The sequence below is a fragment of the Podarcis melisellensis genome (genome assembly GCF_964234715.1).
Source record: "Podarcis melisellensis genome assembly, chromosome: 9".
NCBI lineage: Eukaryota > Metazoa > Chordata > Lepidosauria > Squamata > Lacertidae > Podarcis > Podarcis melisellensis.
This window is the reverse complement of record NC_138541.1, coordinates 10739745-10761857: the sequence shown is the minus strand read 5'-3', so window position 1 is coordinate 10761857 and position 22113 is coordinate 10739745. Positions and strand designations below refer to the sequence as shown.

The window sequence follows — 22113 nt, the reverse complement described above, 5'->3', positions numbered from 1 at the left end:
TGCATAAAATATTGTTTTTCAGCATTTACCATTGTACACAGCCGTTAAGTGCTTAGGAAGCAGGATACAATAGCACATAATCAATCCTTTCTGTAATGCGCTTCCTTCAAAGCCTGGTGAAGACAAAGAGGAATGTCGCTGACTGAAAAGGAAAGTAGCTGACTTAGACACCTATTTATCTATTTTATTTTTTTATTTTTTATAAAAATAAAATGAGCTGAACGCCTCGGAGGTGCAGGAGGGAAGAGACGCTGAGCAGGAGGAAGACGAAGGGAAGCTCACGGACCCAAAAGGTAGAATTGCTTGGCTCAGGGAGCAATGATTAAGGTAAGCACTTCTGCATCACACAGAATCACAGAACTGTAGTCAGAAGGGACCTCTGAGGGTCATCTAGTCCAACCCCCTGCAATGCAGGAATCTCAACTAGATCATGTCAGGAGTTCAGCCTACACTTGAGTAGGAAGGACCCTGGTAGAGATACATGCCCAACTGGCATGTTCTCTCCCTCCTAATCTTTTGTTCGGGAGCTTCAAAAGCTTTCTTCAGCCCAAACATCACAGTGACCGATGCCAACAGACATCGGCACACTTAGGGATCCGCAGAGTTTGTGCATCATGCACGTGACAGACCTCAGCAACTCAGCATTTTGGCTAATCTACTTTATTTACATATAAACACACATGGAGCACTGCAACATGGCTCCCTCTCTCTCTAGCATCAGACAGCAAAGAGAAAAAGAACAAAGGACAATAGTCCCACTTCACGGAACACAGTAGCACAAATATCCTGTCTCTGTCACTTCCCACTCTGTGGAGTCAAAACATATACCGTCATGTGACAGACAACAATCCCATGACTGCAATCATGGAGCAGGAATTCTAACAACCCTCAGGGAAGTTTTTAATATGTAACGCTGTACTGTTTTTAACACTTGATTGGGAGCCGCCCAGAGTGGCTGGGGAAGCTCAGCCAGATGGGCGGGGTATAAATAAATTATTATTATTATTATTATTATTATTATTATTATTATTATTATTCCAACTCTAGGATTCTATTTCCAGATGATGTTAGAGAGAAAAGGAGAGCCCTGGAGAGCATCATTTAGGGAAACGGCTTTAGCTCAGTGGTAGACCCCAGATTCAATCCTGGCATCTCCAGGAAAAGCAAGAGATGTTCTGTCACTTACCACTCTGTAGAGTCAAAACATACACCGTCATGTGATAGACAACAATCCTATGACTGCAGCCACGGAGCAGGAATTCTAACAGATCATACCTGGCAGGTGGCCATCCAACCTCTGCGTAAAAACATCGAAGGAAGGACAGTCCACCACCTCTCATGGGAGTCTGTTCCACTCCAACAAAAAAGAAACTAGTAGGGTTGTCTGAAAAGGTTGCCAGCCTTTTAAATTTTAAAAATGTTCTGCTCCTGTGCCTTTTGCATGACACAGATGTCACAAGTGAAGCTTTCCACACTTGTCTCTATGCCAAGAATACCTTCCTGTGCTTAGTTTCATCTGTGTCAGGCTGCTGTAAAGGGCACAGCGGCAGAGCCTAGTAAAAAATATGGCAACTAAAAATATATATGAATATGCCCTTTAGCATATAGAAAAAGCAACGGACAAGATCCACTCCAGTGACCCAGTTACTCGCCAACCTTACAATATCTGACAGCAGCCCATGCATTAGTGATCACTAATATTGCTTCCCTTCCACGGCTCACCCCTTGCACCCACACCTTTCCGGCTGCTTTTATTGAATGAAAACGCAGATTCAGCAAGGAATTCATTTCTTTCAGTTACTTGCTGTTGGTAGCATGAAGAGTTGTCAAGATTCTGAAATCTTCAAGAGATCGCTTACCGTATTTTTCACTCTATAGGATGCACCCAACCATAGGACGCACTTAGTTTTGGAGGGGGAGAACAAGAAGAAAAATATCTCTCCCTCTCTGCGCAGCACCCCTTCAGCAAAGCGGTAGGAGAAACGGAGCCCCTTCCATTTCTCCTCCCACTTTGCTGAAGGGGCACTGTGCAGAGAGGGAAAGCTGTGTAGCGCCTCTCCAGCAAAGTGAAGCCAAGAGAGCAAGAGGGATCGGTGCGGGAGCGCTCCCACTGCGCTTCGGAGGCTTCGTGTTGCTATCGCTGAAGCCATGGAGCCTGCATTCACTCCATAAGACGCACACACATTTCCCCTTAATTTTTGGAGGGGGAAAAAGTTCATCTTATAGAGCGAAAAATACGGTAGATGCTGCTTTTGACCTAAGGAACGCATTCACCCACGGATCTCATGAATGCAGAGGAATGGTTGGACAACGATGAGCAGTGAGAGGGAGAAAACTGGGAGGAGGTGGTGTCAGGAACTGAACAGGTAACGAGGCTTAGAGAGCGGGGAGAGTCTGTTGCAGAGAAGTCCATAATCAGAAGCTAAGGGCAGTGATGAATCATGAATGCCTCCCCTTCCTGTTGCAACAAGCTCCCCTCTTGCCTCCCAGAACCAGAAGAGGCATGAAAAGGGTGGAGGGGAAATTTGCGATGTGCAGGCACAGTCTCCGATTGCTTGGGGAAAGCCCTGGAGAGGAGGGGGCTTAGTCATCTGTGAGGAAGCAGAGGTCTTCAACAACTACTCCATGGGGACAAGACCTACCAGAGATGAGTGCTGTGCTGATAGGCCAGACACTCTTGTGTCCATCATGTTTTCTGCTAATAAAGAGTTAACTCTAACTTGCATGGTGTGATTTACTGTTAGCTCGCCGATGTCAAAGGACAAACCCTCTGGGGTGAAGGAATACTGGGTGTGGCCCTCACCTCCACTCTCACAGACCCTCTTGCACAAACGAAGACAGTTGCTTAATCTGGGGGGCAGGGATGTGAGAAGGCACCGATTTCTCTCTTGCCCCATATTCGTCACATCACGCAGAACCGTTTCCATTCTGCTGCGGTTCAGCTTCCACCTAAAACTGTGCCATTCGTCTTCTTTCACCGCTGTCCACTATGGCAACATTTTTCGCAACCCATGTAATTGATGACGTCGTCCTTACATTATGCCACACCATTTATTTCAACGCGAGGGAAACCATGCAAACCCGGGGAATGCCAAAATCAATTATGTGTTGTTTGCGGACTCAAAACAACAACAACTGATAGCGTTGGATTGGGACAGATAAGCAAACATCAGCCATTTCCACTGCTATGGGAATTGTACTGCTGTGGGTCCCATGGGTGATGTGTACCTCCATCAGGCACTGAGCTTCTCTCACTCCAGCACTGCATAGACTTCCTTTGCCACTGCCACCAAGACCTTTGGGAGTACTTGAGGGGCCAGATCACACTGCTCAACTGGGGTTAACAACGCCACATTGCCCACTCCCTTTTTAGACTCAGTTGATTGTTTCCAAGCAAAACATTTCTTGTTAAACACAATCTTTGACCTGGTTACAGCCAGCAAGCAGCAACATGCAAGGAAATACCTATGCAAGAACAGCAGCGGTGATCTCTTTATATATTTGGTCTTGACTGTTGATGTTCTTCTCATCATAAAGGCATTTTTTTATTATTTGGACTTGGAGAAGTGGTGCAGTTGGACTAGGACAGGGGTCAGCAAACTTTTTCAGCAGGGGGCCGGTCCACTGTCCCTCAGACCTTGTCGGGGGCCGGACTATATTTTGGATGGGGAAAATGAACGAATTCCTATGCCCCACAAATAACCCAGAGATGCATTTTAAATAAAAGCACACGTTCTACTCATGTAAAAACACGCTGGTTCCCAGACTATCCGCGGGCTGGATTTAGAAGGCGATTGGGCCGGATCCAGCCCCAGGGCCTTAGTTTGCCTACCCATGGACCAGGATCTTGGAGACCAGGGTTCTAATCCCCACTAAGCTATGAAGCTCACTGGGTAACTTTGGGCCAGTCATTGCCTCTCAGCCTAACCTACCTCACAGGGTTGTTGTGAGAATTATTATTATTAGGAGGCTCACAAAAATTAAAACACACAAGGGAGCAGCTGTAAAAAATGTTTAATGGCAAGTGCAGTGACGACAACTAGAGACTAATAAGAATTGATGCAGCGATGTGAACATATTACGCAATAGGGGAGGGAAACCTGATCTTTTAGAAATTGTATTAAAATAAATTAATTTGGTTTGATTTGTAATAATTTGGAAGGGGGGAAATTGGTGGAAGGAGCAAAAATTAAAAACACAGATTAAGACGCAATGGCAGCTCTTCCTGCCATTATCTGGTTCAGAGTGAGGCAGATGTTCAGTCCCCTCACCCACAGCCATGAGAACTTTCCTTCCTCAGTACATCCCACGACATCTGCGGAGATACATGGAGAGGAACCAGCAGTCTATCATAAGCGGAGGGCTAAGAATCAGTCACTTAGACTGTGCCACATGCTGAAAGGGAAGCTCTGTACGTGTCTGGCATCCTCGCTGTCTTTGCTACCTACGAAAACCTACAAGCCTGGTGAAAAAAAGTCCTGCAAACATCAGCCGCACGTCGACAGGCAGGGGTGACATCCTGATGTCTCATTTCCGCGTGTTCTGAGCACCAGTATATTACAGTACTTATCGAGCCAAAATGTGGAGGGGAGAATTATCTGCCGCACAATTTATTAGAGTTGATGGAGTGTAGGCAGATTTCTCAATAGCCTTTAAAACATTGTGATGCTCCACAGTATATTTTTAATGGAAACAAATGCATGCAATCTGCTCCGGCTTTCCTCCGAGCCGTCCGCCAAAGACAACGGGCCGTAAATCAATTTCATCTCATCCCCTCTCTCTCGCTTTGCAACAGGACGGCTTTAAAGGGACAATGTCAAAGTTGGGAGGGAAGAGAAATTTTAACTCTAAGAGGGTTAGACGCAGGGAGCAACTGGCGGGATACGGATGGAGGGGAGCAAATCGCGTTTGCACCATGGCACTGAATTGAGAGCTAAATCTCTGTTAACAAGGTCAGACCCAGACCAATGGGGGCCACTTCACACCTCACAAGGTAGGGGATAAAAGAAGGAGTTGCATAGAAACCACCGAGTCCATGCATGCCAGAAATAATTGGAACTACATCTCCAGGAGGGCTGGGCAATATCTGGTTTTCAACTTCTTGATATATTACCAGCTAAACATCGTGATATACTGATATATCACAATGTCTGAAATAAGGATGGAACTATGTAGAGGCGGGACGCGGGTGGCGCTGTGGGTTAAACCACAGAGCCTAGGACTTGCTGATCAGAAGGTTGGCAGTTCGAATCCCCATGACGGGGTGAGCTCCCGTTGCTCGGTCCCTGCTCCTGCCAACCTAGTAGTTTGAAAGCACATCAAAGTGCAAGTAGATAAACAGGTACCAAGTAGATAAATAGGTACCGCTCCGGCGGGAAGGTAAACGGCGTTTCTGTGCACTGCTCTAGTTCGCCAGAAGTGGCTTAGTCCTGCTGGCCACATGACCCAGAAGCTGTACGCCGGCTCCCTCGGCTAATAAAGCGAGATGAGCACTGCAACCCCAGAGTCAGCCATGACTGGACCTAATGGTCAGGGGTCCCTTTACCTTTACCTCTATGCAGAGGCATTGCCTGGCTTCACAGTTTTTTCCCACATTGTGATTTTTGCATAGCACACACACACATCATGATTCACAATATACGCCCGGTCAAAAATTATGAAATCAATATCTTGATATGGGCTGGAAACCAGTTTGGGATGATATATCGCCCAGCCTTAACACACACCATGATTTGTGATATATTGCCAGGTCAAAATCACATACTGGTGGAATTCACAATGCGTTGTTAAAGTAGCTAAAGGAGCTATCGTACAACAAAACTTCCTCCCAAATAGATCAGCATTCTGATAAGCAACGGGAAAATACAATGCAAAGTTTGGGGAAACACTTGGGTTGATGAAACATTGTCTAACCTCTCCACAAACAAATCAGTCTAAATAGTCCTCAAACAGGTCAACTTGAAACAAAATAAAATCTCTCACTGCTTTCCTCCCATTGAAGACACACCATGCAATGAAATGTTTAAAAAGACCCACAGTTGAGCCAAAAATTGGTCCAGCAATATTAAGGGCAGTTCACCCTTCTAAGGCAGAGATTAAAAATCAGACCGTACCCATCTCTCAGGCACTTGCAACCTAATCCCACATGCCACACTCTACATAGGGGAAAAGTTTACATACATTTCCTGACACAGCTAATACTTTCTCTTACAGAATGCCTAAACCGACAAAGATCATTACTCTTAAAAAAAAAAAAAACAACCACTCAGCAACAATTTATATCATAAAACCAAGGCTTTAAGAGTATTAGATGAAAATCATCTCCCGTACTCACTCCTTCAGCCATGGACAAAAACACGGCTGGCTGAAAAAGGGAAATTTAATAAAGTTTCGGAAATCTCAAGCATGTTCTGTACCTCAGGGCTTACGAAACACACAGCCCTATATGCAGTGGAATCCTATGCCTGATTCAGTGTCTACCCAAAATCAAGCCCCATTCAGTTTAATGGGACTTACTCCCAGGTATGTGCATATAGAGTTGCAGGGGTTTTTATGTCACGCACAAACACAAATGCATAGAATAGTTAAACACAATTCTGTAGCGTTTTTAAAAAAGTTTACTTACAACCAAAGTATAAAAGGATCATGTAACAAATATAAGAGTTATCTTTCAGATCAATAAACAGTGCAGTTCTACGAATGTTTATCCATAAGTTTTCCTAGGTTCGAAGGAGTAAGTGCGTTTAGGGTTGCAGTCAAAAGCCATGCCTCGTGGGGTTTTTTAATGATTTTGCAACTTTGTAAATATGTAATATTGCAATACCTGTAACTGTTGCAATGAAGGATTGGGGAAAGAAGCAGACAGGCCTTTTGCAAAATCTGCAAATTCTCCCTCCCCAAGCCCTCTCCCCCTCCAGCCACTTCTAGCCAACTTGTGCCCTATGGGAGCCACCTCAAAAACAGTAGCAGAGGATGCCATCACAACAGATATGGGGGCTAGGACCTCTCCGGTCCCACCATCGTCTGAGCACTGTGCTTTCATTCTTCCAGGCTAGAATTTGCTTCAAGGACAAAGCCCCTTCCATGCCATAAACTGAAATCTAATTCAAGCACAGCTAGTCACAAATAACATTAAATCTGACCTACCTGAAATGATGAGCCTCGGTGGACGCATACACCTGAAAGACCAGAAAGAAAATTGTGTTAGGCAGACATAAAAACCAACTTGTTAAATTAGGAAGTGCTGGAGAGGGGGGGGGAGCACTTTTAACAGTCCCTACAACAAAGTAAAGGGACGCCAGAGGCGCTGTGGTCTAAACCACAGAGCCTAGGGCTTGCCAATCAAAAGGTTGGTGGTTCGAATCCCCGCAACGGGGTGAGCTCCCGTTGCTCGGTCCCTGCTCCTGCCAACCTAGCAGTTCAAAAGCATACCAGTGCAAGTAGATAAATAGGTACCACTTTGGCGGGAAGGTAAACGGCGTTTCCGTGCACTGCTCTGGTTCACCAGAAGCGGCTTAGTCATGCTGGCCACATGACCTGGAAGCTGTACGCCGGCTCCCTCGGCCAATAAAGTGAGATGAGTGCCACAACCCCAGAATCGTCTGCGACTGGACCTAATGGTCAGGGGTACCTTTACCTTTACAACAAAGTAGCCCGTTTTCCACAAGCAGCACAGTTTCTCCAACTATCCTTAGTATCTGGACTCGCAGCGGTTCTCAACCTGTGGGTTCCCAGATGTTGTTGGACTACAACTCCCATCATCCATGAGCTCTGTCCTTGCTAGCTAGGGGTGATGGGAGTTGTAGTTCAACAACATCTGGGGATCCACAGGTTGAGAAAGGCTGGGAGGGAGCAAACTCACGACAGGAGCATCTGAACCTTCAGCCAACGGGATACAAGGCAAAAGTCCAACCTCAGGCCAGTGCTGGATTTAGGGTGCTGCAGGCTGTTCCCCTCCACAGGTCACCGAACCATGGTGGATAAAAATCAATCATTTAAAAAAATAATAATCAAAAAATCAGATTTTTAAAATTTAAATTGGATTTTTAAAATAAACTGCTTTTGGAGGAAAAATCTTTCTAAAGATAGTTTTCTATTTACTAGTAAGTTATATTATAGTCCAAAGTCTATTCATCAGGAAATAAGGGTTTCTTTTAAGTTTTCCATGCGTGCTAAAACTCAGTCTAAGGTTTTTTTAAAAAAAATCGTTTAACCACATCAGTTAACAAACATGGATACATATGCTTTAATGTTATTGTTTCCTCTGCCCTCCCTATTCCTTTTTCCTTTTGTGTGGTTTCAATTTGGGTTCTGAGCTTGCAAGCAGGGACAGTTTTATACAGTATTATTATTATTATTTTCCTTTACATATAAGGTGCTATTTTTAAATGAGGAAGATAAAAGTAAGAAAAAGAAAACAGACAATTATATATAGTATATCACTATAACAGTTGTTAACAGTTACCATTAAAATTGTTTCAACCTACTGTATTTTGTATAAATGAGCTCCAGATTTCATTATACTTGTCCATGCAAAGTCTGAACTTTTAATAGCTTCCTAGCCCTTTGAAAAAGTTGGGTGCTTTGTAAGTGAGAAAGAAGCACAGCAGAAATGAGTTTACCCTTTAACAGCTTGTCTTCCACCAACTTCAAACCTGGAAGAGTGCTTGTTTCTGTTGAAAGGAGCCTAGGAAACCACAGATGTTCCTAAAATAAGTTATCATCCGCTCTAAAATGTATCTCAGCAGCTGCAGGGCGTGAAATGGTACACTGCAACAAACTATGCGCGGCACATTGGTATGAATACACAGGACATGCTAGAAAGGATGCCGCTGGCCCAAATGCGAGAATTTTAGCTTCTGGAGATATTAGGGGTTTGGGGCAGGACCTGAACTCAGATCCAAGGAAACACATCACAAGAATTTTAGAAATTCACACAGAAAAAAATTAACAGGGTATCATAGGGGCAAAGCAGGGCCAGCGACAGATTGTGCCGGCCAAAATAGAGGCAGAGGATTAAAATAAGTACAGTATTTGTGCTATTAACATCCCATCTAGTTTGACCCTCGCTTAGGAGGGACCAGAAAATAGAAGCTGAGCTGATAAATAGGACAGTTGGAGCATATGCAATACGAAGTCTGGGCACGTCCCTCTCAATCCGATTCAGGGCACAATCTAGCACTCTGGTGTGCCCCATCCAAGGTGGGACAAATAGGGACCAATTGATCCTGATTGATTGAGAGTCCTAGCACTTTTTGATTTGGGTTGAATCCAAATCACAGATGTTGCACAAGTATTGGATTCCGCCTTGTCCCGCGAGAGCAAACTAGGCGACTCTTCCCCATTCTTGAGCAAAGGGCATCTTTTGTTTTGACAGCGGTCTCCTGGGAGACAGGTACAGTTTCGTTGGCAAAAGACTACACTTCCCATCATCCACTGAAATTCTGAAGGGAGGGAGCGGGAGGGAGCCAGAGAAGGAGGTGGGGCTATAAATGGCCGTGCCGAGTTCTGTCAATGGGAACAATGACGCTTCGGGTGAAGCCACGTGACCCCATTTGACAGCCCCATATTGCTCTGGGTGGACCCAATCCAGCACTGTCTCAACCCGTTCTGGTCAAATTCTGGGTCAAACTTTGGGGGTCGAAGTTTGGGGTCCAGGATTTGGCATGAGCCAGTAAGGTAAAAGGTAAAGGACCCCTGGACGGTTAACTCCAGTCAAAGGTGACTATGGCGTTGTGGCGCTCATCTTGCTTTCAGGCCGAGGGAGCCGGCGTTTGTCCACAGACACCTTTCCGGGTCATGTGGCCAGCAGGACTAAACCGCTTCTGGCACAACAGAACACCGTGACGGAAACCAGAGCACATGGAAACACCGTTTACCTTCCCGCCGCAGCAGTACCTATTTATCTACTTGCACTGGCGTGCTTTCAAACAGCTATGACCCACGTACCTATGGGACCGCCTCTCCTGGTATGCCCCGCGGAGGAACTTAAGGTCCACAAATGACAACATTTTGAAGGTCCTAAGTCGCAAGGTGGTTAGATTGGTCTCAACTAGGGCCAGGGCCTTTTCAGTACTGGCCCCGACTTGGTGGAACGCTCTGTCATAAGAGACTAGGGCCCTGCAGGACTTGACATCTTTCCGCCGGGCCTGCAAGACAGAGCTGTTCCGTCTGGCCTTTGGTTTGGACTCAGTCTGACCCTTACGTTTCCCTCCCCTTATGGTATCAATCTATGGGCTATTATTAAAATGAGGCTGCATTTTAAATTGTATTTTAACCTGTGTTTTAAATTGTGGTTTTTTCCCCTCCCCTAGTATGTTTTTATTGTAATTTCACTGGTGTTAGCTGCCCTGAGCCTGACTCTGGCCGGGGAGGGTGGGGTATAAATAAAGATATATTATTATTATTATTATTATTATTATTATTATTAGGTTGGAAAGAGCTGGGACAGAGCAACATGAGCTCACCCTGTTGCGGGGATTCGAAACGCCAACCTTCTGATTCGCAAGCCCAAGAGGCACAGTGGTTTAGACCACAGCTCCACCCACATCCCCATAAGCCAGTGCACAGCCCTGGCACACTATCCACAGAGGGCTAAAAGGGGCACTGGAGCCCCTCTGGTCTAACCTCCTGCTCAACATAGGATCTGCAACCCAGGTTGTGACTACAGCATCCTTGACTGATGGCAGCTGAGTCCCTGCTTAAACTCCTCTGACAAATAGAGCCCAGCACAGCATGGAAGTGTTGCAACCTGAAAAACATTTCCCCGCATGAAACTGCAGGCAAGCATTTCACTGTATCTCAAAGTAAAATGTAGGAAGGATTAAATCACACACTCCTGAGCTGGCAAGCTCTTGCTTAGAATAAGTCACAGCTGACACTCATGCAAAAATCACAGGGGTTTTTCATCTGCTACAATTTTTTTAAAAAAATACAGTGGTACCTCGGGTTACATACGCTTCAGGTTACAGACTCCGCTAACCCAGAGATAGTGCTTCAGGTTAAGAACTCTGCTTCAGGATGAGAACAGAAATCATGCTCCGGCGGTGCGGCAGCAGCAGGAGGCCCCATTAGCTAAAGTGGTGCTTCAGGTTAAGAACAGTTTCAGGTTAAGTACGGACCTCCGGAACAAATTAAGTACTTAACCCGAGGTACCACTGTATACCTTCTACAAATGAGACTTATAGGGAGGACTATGAATTATTGTGAAAAAGGACTAAGAAGGAGTTTATTTAGGATTTGGCTTTTATAGCAATAACTATTAAAATAAAATGCAAAATCAGAAAGAAGGTTAGAAAACCATTAGTCGAAGATGACGGAAGTCCTAGGCTGTGATAGCCAAAGGTTTGTTATATTGTATAAGATAGGATATTATGTTTGGAAAACATGTGCAAACACCAATAAAAATTATTTGAGAGAGAGAGAGTGAGTGAGTGACTTACAGGGAGGACATTCTTTGCCACCCTGTCACCTTCCAGATGTTATGGACTACAACTTCCATGAGCTCCAGCTGCTAGTTGGGACTGGTGGGAGTTGTAGTCCAGTGCCCCAGGCTGAGAAGACCTGGGTAGGAAATAAAGCCTCTTGGATTTCTAAGAGAGTAAAGCAATGCTTTTATGGAAATCACGATGCACCACACACGCTTTTATTCTCGAAGCTTTTGCTTTCTTTCTTTCTTTCTTTCTTTCTTTCTTTCTTTCTTTCTTTCTTTCTTTCGAAAAAGAGAAGTGCCTTTGAAAGCACCTAAAGGGAACTGCAAAAAAACGTCAAGCCAGACACTGGCCATTTGTTTGGTGAAAAGTGACGCCTCTCTCGTCTTCGAGGCGCAAGTGGCTCTGCTGCAGGATGCAATCGCTTGGCGTTCTGAAGGACACGAGGATTTGGTTCAATGCCGCCTGGGGACGCGGAGACAAAGGAAGGGTTTATGGCCAGTGCTGCAGTTGGTCTCCCCAAGGAGGCAGCAACAGACACTTCTGCACCGCACCTGCCAGACCGTTAATAAAAGTGTCAAGGCCAGGGCCTTCGCAGGAAGCTGATTGCCTGCTTCCAACGCTACGAAATCCAAAGCGAGAGGGCAGTTTTGAAAAGCAGGAGACGGGCCTACGAGAACATGCTGTAAGAAAGCAAAGTCCGGAATGCAGAAGGGAACAAGGCATTTGTTTAAGGCTTTTGGCCTAATTTTGGCCAAAACTTTATTAAAATACATAATGTGAGTGGTTGCTTAGGCATTGGTTATGACTATCTGTCCCCGCCCAGGGACAGAACTGACTTCCAAAAGCCAGTAAGGGAAAACAATATCGGAGAGAGAATGGGGCTGGGCACCATACTGTCACCCCTCCCTGCATGCTCCCAGGGGCTTGCACAGCCCTAGCCCCTTGCCGGGGATACAAACAAAAGCATGGCAAACCCCTGGATTCCTTTAATGTAATTCCCTTGCAGCAACAGCAACCTTACAAGTTGTGACGATTTGCTACGCAGTAGGCAAAAACCAAATGGCAGCAGCCAATCTGCCAAATGGACAAAATTCCTACCAGGCCCCTGCCCCAAAAGCAGATGACCCCATGACAGGCATAGCAAGGTCAGGCGCAACAGCCCTAAATTAGGGAGGGTGGGCAGGCGACCCGATGCACGCAGCAAAAGAGACTGAAAAAAGCTGTGTGCCAAGAATATATAACCTTCGGGCCAACCCTCTGATAACATCAAAATCTCCCCAACAACCCAAACTGGCCCAATCACAGTCATGGCCATCCAAACGGTCCCGCCCAGTAACCAAGAGGGGGGGTCTTGTTAGACCCCACCGCAACACGTGCTCTCCATGAAGAAGAACATGCTCTCCCAGAAATATTTGGGGGAAGCCAGGGCTGCTTAAAAAGCAGAGACATCACCTTGCTGACAAAGGTCCGTGTAGTAAAAGCTATGGTTTTCCCAGTAGTGATGTATGGAAGTGATGTTATGGACCATAAAGAAGGCTGATCGCCGAAGAATTGATGCTTTTCAATTATGGTGCTGGAGGAGACTCTTGAGAGTCCCATGGACTACAAGAAGATCAAACCCCTCCATTCTTAAGGAAATCAGCCCTGAGTGCTCATTGGAAAGACAGATCCTGAAGCTGAGGCTCCAATACTTTGGCCACCTCATGAGAAGAGAAGACTCCCTGGAAAAGACCCTGATGTTGGGAAAGATGGAGGGCACAAGGAGAAGGGGACGACAGAGGATGAGATGGTTCGACCGTGTTCTCGAAGCTTCCAGCATGGGTTTGACCAAACTGCGGGAGGCAGTGGAAGACAGGAGTGCCTAGCGTGCTCTGGTCCATGGGGTCACGAAGAGTCGGACACGACTAAACGACTAAACAACAACAATAACAAGGGCTGCTTAAAGCAGCATCACAACACTTCAAATTCATGCTGTGGGACTTCAACTGTTGGCAACCCCCACCCACCCACCCCCAAAAAAGTAACTGGTGCAGCCAGCCAGACGCAAAGAGCATGTGGATAGAGAGGAAGAGAAAATTTAATTTGGAAAGCTGCCTACTCTTTTGCCGGGGATTGTGTGCAGAGAGCCAGGAGTTGATTATTCCAAACTAATCCATCACGGCAAATGCCCACTTCGGACAGTGGAAGGAGCGAGGAAAACTGCCCTGTGGACAATCTTTAATCACCCTTATTGCAGGACGAAATAGTTGCCGTTTGTTGAAGGGTAACTAATAGGAACATAGGAAACTACCTTATCCTGAGTTGGATTGTGGCTCCAACTGAGTTCAGTGTTGTCTACACTGGTGGGCAGGGCCTCAGTCTGCAAGGTTTCAGTCCGGAGGCTCTTCCCAGATCTTCTGCATACAAACATAAACACACACTCTGCCCCTGGAATACAGAACCTCCCTAAAGAGGTCCGCTCACACAGAGTCAGGTCACTGGTCCAACTAGCTCCATTCTGTACGCACTGACTGGCAGCAGCACTCTACTGTTTTAGACAGGAGACATTCCCATCATCATCATCATCATCATCATACCACCCATCTGGCTGGGTTTCCCCAGCAACTCCGGGCAGCTTCCAACAAATTACTATTATTAATAATAATAATAATAACATCAAACATTTAAAACTTTCCTAAACGAGGCTGTCGTCAGATGTCTTCTAAAAGTCAGGTAGTTGTTTATTTCCTTGACATCTGGTTGGAGGGCGTTCCACAGGGCAGGTGCCACCACCGAGAAGGCCCTCTGCCTGGTTCCCTGTAACTTGGCTTCTCGCAGCGAGGGAACCGCCAGAAGGCCCTCGGAGCTGGACCTCAGTGTCCGGGCAGAACGATGGGGGCGGAGACGCCCCTTCAGGTATTCTGGACCAAGGCCGTTTAGGGCGTTAATGGTCAGCACCAACACTTTGAATTGTTCTTGGAAATTCATTGGGAGCCAATGTAGGTCTTTCAGTGTTATATGGTCTCGGCGGCCACTCTCAGTCACCAGTCTATCTGTCAAGGATTTAGAAGTGCGAAGGATAGAGCCTGGGGCTTTCTGTGTGTAAAGCATGTGCTCAATCCCTGAGCTAAGACACAGAATCCTAGAGCTGGAAGGGACCACAGCGGTCATCTAGTCCAACCCCCTGCAATGAAGGAATCATTTGCCCAAATTGGGGCTGGAACCCACAACCCTGGGATTGAGAGTTCTCCTGTTCAATAGACTGAGCTATCCCTCATCCTGCATGCACCCTGCCTCCCGGCCCAGCTCCAGGTATTATTTTATTTTATTTCTTAAATCTGCATCCAAAGACCTCTGGGCAGTTTGCGGCATAAAAACACAAAGCACAGAACAGAAATAAAGAACGAACAATCCCTCCCCCAAACACATTTAAAAGGGCATCAGATATTAATCAATCAAAGGCCTAGTTGAAGAGGAACATTTTCACCTGGCTCCTAAAGATATGCAATGAAGGCACCAGGCAAGCCTCCCTGGGGAGAGTGTTCCACAAACGGGGAGCCACCACAAAAAAGGTCCAGTTCTCATGTTCTCACCCTCCAGACCTCTCGTGGAGGAGGCACATAAAGAAGGACTAGGTCAGCTCGTAGAGGGAGAGGCGATCCTTGCATTGCAATCCTGAGCCACTTAAGGCCGTATAGGTCAAAACCAGCACTTTGGCTTGGGCCCAGAAACTAATTGGCAGCAAGTGCAGTCTAGCCAGGATCAGTGCCACTGGTGGATGAAGGGTCCCTTGTGTCAGATCCTGCTGCATCAACTTTTATTATTTTACTTCTGCTTGCTTCCCCCTCCCCTCCCACTTGTTTTATCTTGATTTGATTCCTGCCTCTTTACATTTATATCCCACTTTTCTTCCAATATGCAGGCGGTCTCCCATCCAGACTCAGACCTGCTCAGCTTCAGCAAAATGTGTAGTCGCATATGCTCCTCTGCCTTCAGAACATCACCTGGAATTACCCTGAGATTTTGCTAAATTGAAGGGCAGCATATAGAGAGTTAAAAAGGACCCCTCTTAAGTAGGAAAGCAAAAACAGTCAACTCAGATTGCAATTAAACTTAAGTGGGGTGGAAGTCATTTGTCTGCACAAAGATTTGTTTTCAGGGCATCCGATGTGTGTTCAAACCACCTCTGCCACATTGCCTATTTTCACCGGCGAGAGATATTTATGGCGTAACATTCATAGAGGGCATTTCAAGTATTCTGGGACTCTCCCAGATTCCAGGGACTGAACCTGGGAACCAGGCAGAGGGCCTTCTTGGTAGTGGCACCCTCCCTGTGGAACGCCCTCCCATCAGATGTCAAGGAAATAAACCACTATCTGACTTTTAGAAGACATCTGAAGGCAGCTCTGTTTAGGGAAGTTTTTAGTGTTTGATGTTTTATTGTGTTTTTAATATTCTGTTGGGAGACGCCCAGAGTGGCTGGGGAAACCCAACCAGATGGGCGGGGTATAAGTAATAAATTTTTATTTTTATTTTTCTGCATGCAGAGCAGATGTTCTCTGCCACTGAGAAACAGCCCTTCCCTTAAAGCTTCACATTCATAAGCTCTCTTCAGATGACTGCTCCTTATATATTGCACACACAGAAGGAGGAAACATGCCTATCGGTTCTGCTCTCCATCTGTTCAGACAAACCCATGGAAAGAACCCATGCACAGCTTGTACATATAACTTGTCTGCGTGCACAATGTCTGAACACACAATCAGGAGGAAAGCCTGCAAAAAACCACAAAAAACCATCCACATACCGTATTTTTCGCTCTATATGACGACCTAGTTTTTGGAGGAGGAAAACAAGAAAAAAATATACTGTATTCTGAATCTCAGAAGCTAGAACAGCAAGAGGGATCACTGCACAGCGAAAGCAGCAATCCCTCTTGCTGTTCTGGCTTCTGGGATAGCTGCGCAGCCTGCATTCAATCCATAAGACACACACACATTTCCCCTTACTTTTGGGGAGGGAAAACGTGAGTCTTATAGAGCAAAAAATACGGTATTTTGTCTGCTGGGTTCACAGGTTTAGCTAAACAGAGGGAGGTCCGGGAGGTGGAAATAGCAGGCAAGAACTCTGCTCCCTAATCCACGGACTGGTCAGCTGAACAACATTTTGTTAGTGAAGGTTAGCAAAAGAATAGGGATGCGCAGAGCTTTTGGTGGACATTGAGCTAAAGCAACGTATCCCATCAGGACACCTGAACTCTGTGGTTATGTGAACACCAGTGGTTTAAAACCCAGTGAGGTTGTTTCCTTCCCACTGCATTTCAAGTTGCGATTGCACATCCCAGAGAGGGGGAGGGAATGCCTTCACCTGTTGCACATTACCTGTTTGGCTTCCCCCTCTCCTCTGCATTCACACACTGTTCGTGAAGGTGTCATCTGAGCATGATGTGCAGCAGCTCTCTCAAATGTGCGCACCTCTGCGTAACCACAAAGTGGACGTGGCTTTGGTTAAAGCTGGTTTGGGGCGAAATGCATCTAACAGCAGCATTCCTCAAGAAACTATGGGATAGCTCTTCACTGTGGCTAAGGTTGTGTGAGCTCACTGGGGCCAGAATAAACGCTAATGTGTACCCAAACTGTATTTTCCCCAAAGCAGCTTCTAGAAGCTCACAACAGAGTGTGAAAGTGGCAGCCTTGTCCTTTCGTTGATCCTCATATAGACTGCCACTGTAGAGAGAAGTTTGATTTTTTTTTTAGTTTTCGGCATTAATAGCTAAAAGACTGGTTCTCCATGAACCTTTTTTAAATAGATCTATCCTCTATGAACTAAAAACCCTGCAAGTTAGTGAGAATCATCAGATTCTGTGGAAACGTGTTCCACAAGTTAATTATAATTGGCACAGTGGCTCCCTTCATCTCTAACCTCCAGCCAATCGCTTTGTTTGAAGAGCCTGAATTCTGGTGAAAGTGAGTAAGCGAAAGAAGGGAGCATTGATTAAAAAAGTTCTACTGGGGGCTCTCACTTGGACGAAAACTAAGCAGGCATAAGACCCCAAAATTGTTGAGCTTTTTTTTTTAAGACGCTCTCAGATGTATACCACCTCTGCCCAAAGTAAGTTTTTGGGCTTTCAAAAACTTTTTATAGCATTTTTATTAGTAGTATTATTTTAATCACCCTACTTGCCATACGTCCGGGTTTTCCCGGACATTTTGCCGACTCAACAAAAATCATAGGAAGCTGCCATGCACCAAGCTTAATACAGTGGGACCTTGGTTCTCAAACTTAATCTGTTCCGAAAGTCCGTTCCAAAACCAAATCGTTCCAAAACCAAGGTGCGCTTTCCCATAGAAAGTAATGCAAAATGGTTCGATCCACTCCAGACTTTTAAAAACAACCCCTCAAACAGCCATTTAACATGAATTTTCCTATCTAACGAGACCACGGATCCATAAAATGAAAGCAATAAACAAAGTACTGCAATCACACAATCAATCAATCAGTAGCTGAACTGGGTTCCACACAGTCACAAAAACGCAAAATAAATAGCAAAAAGAGATAGACCTCAGCGTTAGCAGTCAAATCAGAAGTGTAACACTCAAAACAAAGTATGTTCGACTTCCGAAAAAGTCCACAAACCGGAACACTTACTTCCGGGTTTGCAGTGTTTGGGTTCCAAGTTGTTTGAGTACCAAGGTGTTTGAGAACCAAGGTACCACTGTACTGTCCACACTGACTGACAGTGGGTCTCCAGGATTTCAGGCATTTTTTTCCCTACCTGGTGACTGAACTTGGGACCTTCTGCTTGCAAGGCAGATGCTACAACCCTCTCCCTGCTACTTTGATGGCTGGTCCAGGCTCACATCATCTCCGACTGTGGCATCAAGCAAGGACTTTGTGAGCCACCCTGGGAGTAATCGCCACAGACCAAAGGCTCTAAAGTCAATTCCAAGAAGCAGCGGAGGCATCTCACGCGTTCAGCAGAGAATCGCCGAGTTCAGAGAAATCAAAGAACTATTTTTCACTCTATAAGATGCACCAGACCACAAGACGCACCTAGTTTTTGGAGGAGGAAAACAAGAAGAAAAATATTCTGAATCTCAGAAGCCAGAACAGCAAGAGGGATCGCTGCGCAGTGAAAGCAGCAATCCCTCTTGCTGTTCTGGCTTCTGGGATAGCTGTGCAGCCTGCATTCGCTCCATAAGACGCACACACATTTCTCCTTACTTTTTAGGAGGGAAAAAGTGAGTCTTATGGAGCAAAAAATACGGTAATTGGGTGAAGTAAAGAGAAATCAGGCATGCACCCAGATCAAGCGGGCATCTGCTTGGCAACAAAGCACGAGGCTGGGATCAGAAATGTGGCTGTTATGGGTGAAATGACTCTTGGAGTAAGAGGGGGAGGAACTTGAGCATGAGAGCAGGTAAGAGAGTTTTTATGCACAATTAAACTCTCCAGGCCTTATGTCATCCAGCCACTTTTTCCACTCCAGGCTGCTCCGAGTAGGCAATAAATCTTACTGTTCCCTGCATGCGCTCCAGGAACAGGCGGGCTCGGTGGGTAGTCCATGCCGAAGTAATGTCAGCCGTAATGTTCACCGCGCACTGCCTTGATGGATTGTTTTCCAAACAAACAAGGCGTCTAAAAATTGATATTGGCAGGCCTAATGCAGGCGGCAAGACCTCCCGACACACGGGCATATTTTGCACACCGTCGAGTGCAGAACTGGTGTTAAAATAGTAGAAGGACTAGTAAATAGGGAGTCACGTTTTCACTTCACATTTCTGGTTTCTAATGTACATGTAGCAAAAAAACCTCTTAAGCGTAACAGCAACTGCCAGCGGCGAAGATGTCTCAGCTCTCGGAGTTTTCAGACAAACATCTTTGAGCTTCTCTTGCTTCTACATGTGTGAATGTCGTTACTGCCGGGCAGAAAACATAAAGGAGCTGGTTTTAAACAGCCAATTGTGGATTAAAGGTAAAGGGACCCCTGACCATTAGGTCCAGTCGTGGCCGACTCTGGGGTTGCAGTGCTCATCTCGCTTTACTGGCTGAGGGAGCCGGCGTACAGCTTCCGGGTCATGTGGCCAGCATGACTAAGCCACTTCTGGCAAACCAGAGCAGCACATGGAAACGCCGTTTACCTTCCCGCTGGAGTGCTACCTATTTATCTACTTGCACTTTGACGTGCTTTCGAACTGCTAGGTTGGCAGGAGCAGGGAACCCACAGCACCACCCGTTTAACCCACAGCACCACCCGTGTCCCTATTGTGGGTCACACATCCATTAAAGGTGCACCAGAAGCTAGGGACCGTTCATAGCTGTATGTACAAACACAGCCTGGATATGCTCAGTTGGCTAGAGCGTGGTGCAGATATGGCCAAGGCTGCAGGTTCGATCCCCGTTTGGGACAGCTGCATATTCCTGCATTGCAGGGGGTTGGACTAGATGACCCTTGGATCCCTTCCAACTCGATTCTACAATTCCATGATTCTATCCCTTGGGAAGGACTGCATCCCAGTGGAGCAGCATCCCAGTGCACGCAAGAGGTCTCAGCTTCAACCCCTGGCATCTCGAGGTAAGGCTGGGAGAGACTCCTACCTGAAACCCTGGTGTGCTGCTGCCAGCCAGTGCAGACAACACTATGCTTGATGGTCCGACTCAGGGTAAAGGAGCTTCCTAGGTTCACAGTGCTGGGGCAGGACATATTCTGGCAAGACTGAAAAGCAATCTGGAAATCAGAGGGCATGAAAAGCATTCTGCTTTTCAAGGTGTGCCACCTAAAGGCAGAACTTTGGAAGGCGGTACTGTGTGTTGAAATACCGTATTTTTCGCTCTATAAGACGCACCAGACGCACCTAGTTTTTGGAGGAGGAAAACAAGAAAAAAAAATATTTTGAATCCCAGAAGTCAGAACAGCAAGAGGGATCGCTGCGCAGCCTGCATTCACTCCATAAGACATTTCCCCTTAATTTTAGGAGGGGAAAAGTGTGTCTTATAGAGCAAAAAATACGGTAAGTAGTTCAAAGATGTTCAGGGCATGCTGTTGTAAAAAAACCCCAACAACCACGCATTTGGCAAGTTTGCTGCCACGCTCTTGGCATTGCCTGTGCAAAAACGATAATGGAGGGTGCCTAGGCTTGATCCAAATGATTAAATGCTCTTTGCAGACACTAGATCAGGCATCCCCAAACTTGGCCCTCCAGATGTTATGGGACTACAACTCCCATCATCCCTAGCTAACAGGAACAGTGGGAATTGTAGTCCCACTGGGAATTGATGATGGGAACTGTATTCCCAAAACAGCTGGAGGGCCGAGTTTGGGGGTGCCTGCAATAGATAGTTCCATAAGGGAGACTGGGGTGCAATTTCTGGTGGCTGCCGGGCTAAGCAGACCTCGAAGGGGTGTGGTTCAGTGGTAGAGCACCTGCGCTGCATGCAAAAAGGTCTCTGGTTCACTGTCCCTGGTGACTACAGATAGAATCATAGCATTGTAAAGCTAGAAGGGTCCCCCGAGGGTCATCTAGACCAACCCCCGGCAATGCGGAAATCTCAACTAGATCATACATAACAGACGCCATCCAGCCTCAGCTTTAAAACCTCCAGCACTTCTCATGAGAGTCAAACAGCTCTCATCTCTAGGGAGCCTGTCATAAAACAATCCTGAAATAGACAGAACAAGGGTCTGACTCAGGATAAACCAGCTCCATTTGTATGTTGGAGCCACCGATCTGTGGCAGAAGACCTGCTCTGCGCACAGAATTCCCGCCATTCCCAGATAAGGAATGATAAGATAAGAATCCCTGCCTGAAATCCCAGAGAGGTGCTGCAAGTCAGTGTAGACAATATCAGGCTAAATGAACTGGTGATAAGACATCTTCCTAAGCACTTTAGTCTTATCCTACAATGCACTTCTTGTGCTCTTAAGCCAAGAAGAGTTGCAGGCTCTGGGCAACTTAACACAGAGACTTAGCAGCATTTTTTGCTCTTGGGAGAGTCCCCTGAGCATTCTTCCTCAAGAGGATCACAGAGATTCTCAGGCGGTGGTGGTGGTCGGGCTTGTTGCTTAAAAAAATAAAAAATAAAAAAGCAAGACGGTGCCAGGCCCATAGATCATCCCCAGCCCAACTTCAGCAGGGAAACCTCGCCGCAGAATCTCATTAAGCGGCCCAACTTCTCTCTGGGAAGCGAAATCAATGAAGTCCAGAGCTGAAGCTTTTACTCACCTTCAGCCTGATGGGGCAAAACTGTCAAGGCAGCCAAGACGAGCAGGAGACGCATCCACTCCGCCAGGAAATCCATAGTTAAGCAGAGGTTGTATTTTAAAAGGAAAAAAAATTGTTTCTTTTTTCTTAAGCCCCAAAGGACCTTCTCTCAGCAGGAGCTTCGTGCAGCGTCCGAAGGCAGCTTTTAGGGGGGGAATCAAAGCCTTTTTCTATCCCAGGAAGAAAACTAACAGCAGGTACACACACACACGCTTTTGGTTCCAGCGGGTGGGTTTTTTGGGGTTCGTGGAGATGTCAGGTGGAGCTCCAGTCTTGCGCTCCAGTCTTGGTGGAGAGGAAGAGGCTCTCTCCGCGCTCTGGCGACCCCAGAGCGTATTTACAGTGCGGGCGAGCCGTAGGGCAGAGAGCAGCCGTAAATCACCCGGCGGTGGGTCACCTTTGCGCCCAGGAACGGATCCGGGGGAAGGAGCAGGACGAGA

General features: G+C 46.3%; 1 protein-coding gene across 1 annotated transcript in view; it reads right to left on the bottom strand.

Moving 5' to 3' along the window:
- The window catches only part of FRAS1 (Fraser extracellular matrix complex subunit 1), a 341121-nt gene extending 319221 nt beyond the window's left edge, over positions 1 to 21900 (bottom strand). The window contains exons 1-2 of the mRNA XM_081924721.1: positions 21635 to 21900; positions 7147 to 7178 (exon numbers count right to left, since the gene is read on the bottom strand). Of these exons, the coding sequence (XP_081780847.1) occupies positions 7147 to 7178; positions 21635 to 21710 (108 nt within the window). The 5' untranslated portion in view covers positions 21711 to 21900. The remainder of the gene's footprint in view (positions 1 to 7146; positions 7179 to 21634) is intronic.
- Positions 21901 to 22113: the final 213 nt, after the last annotated feature.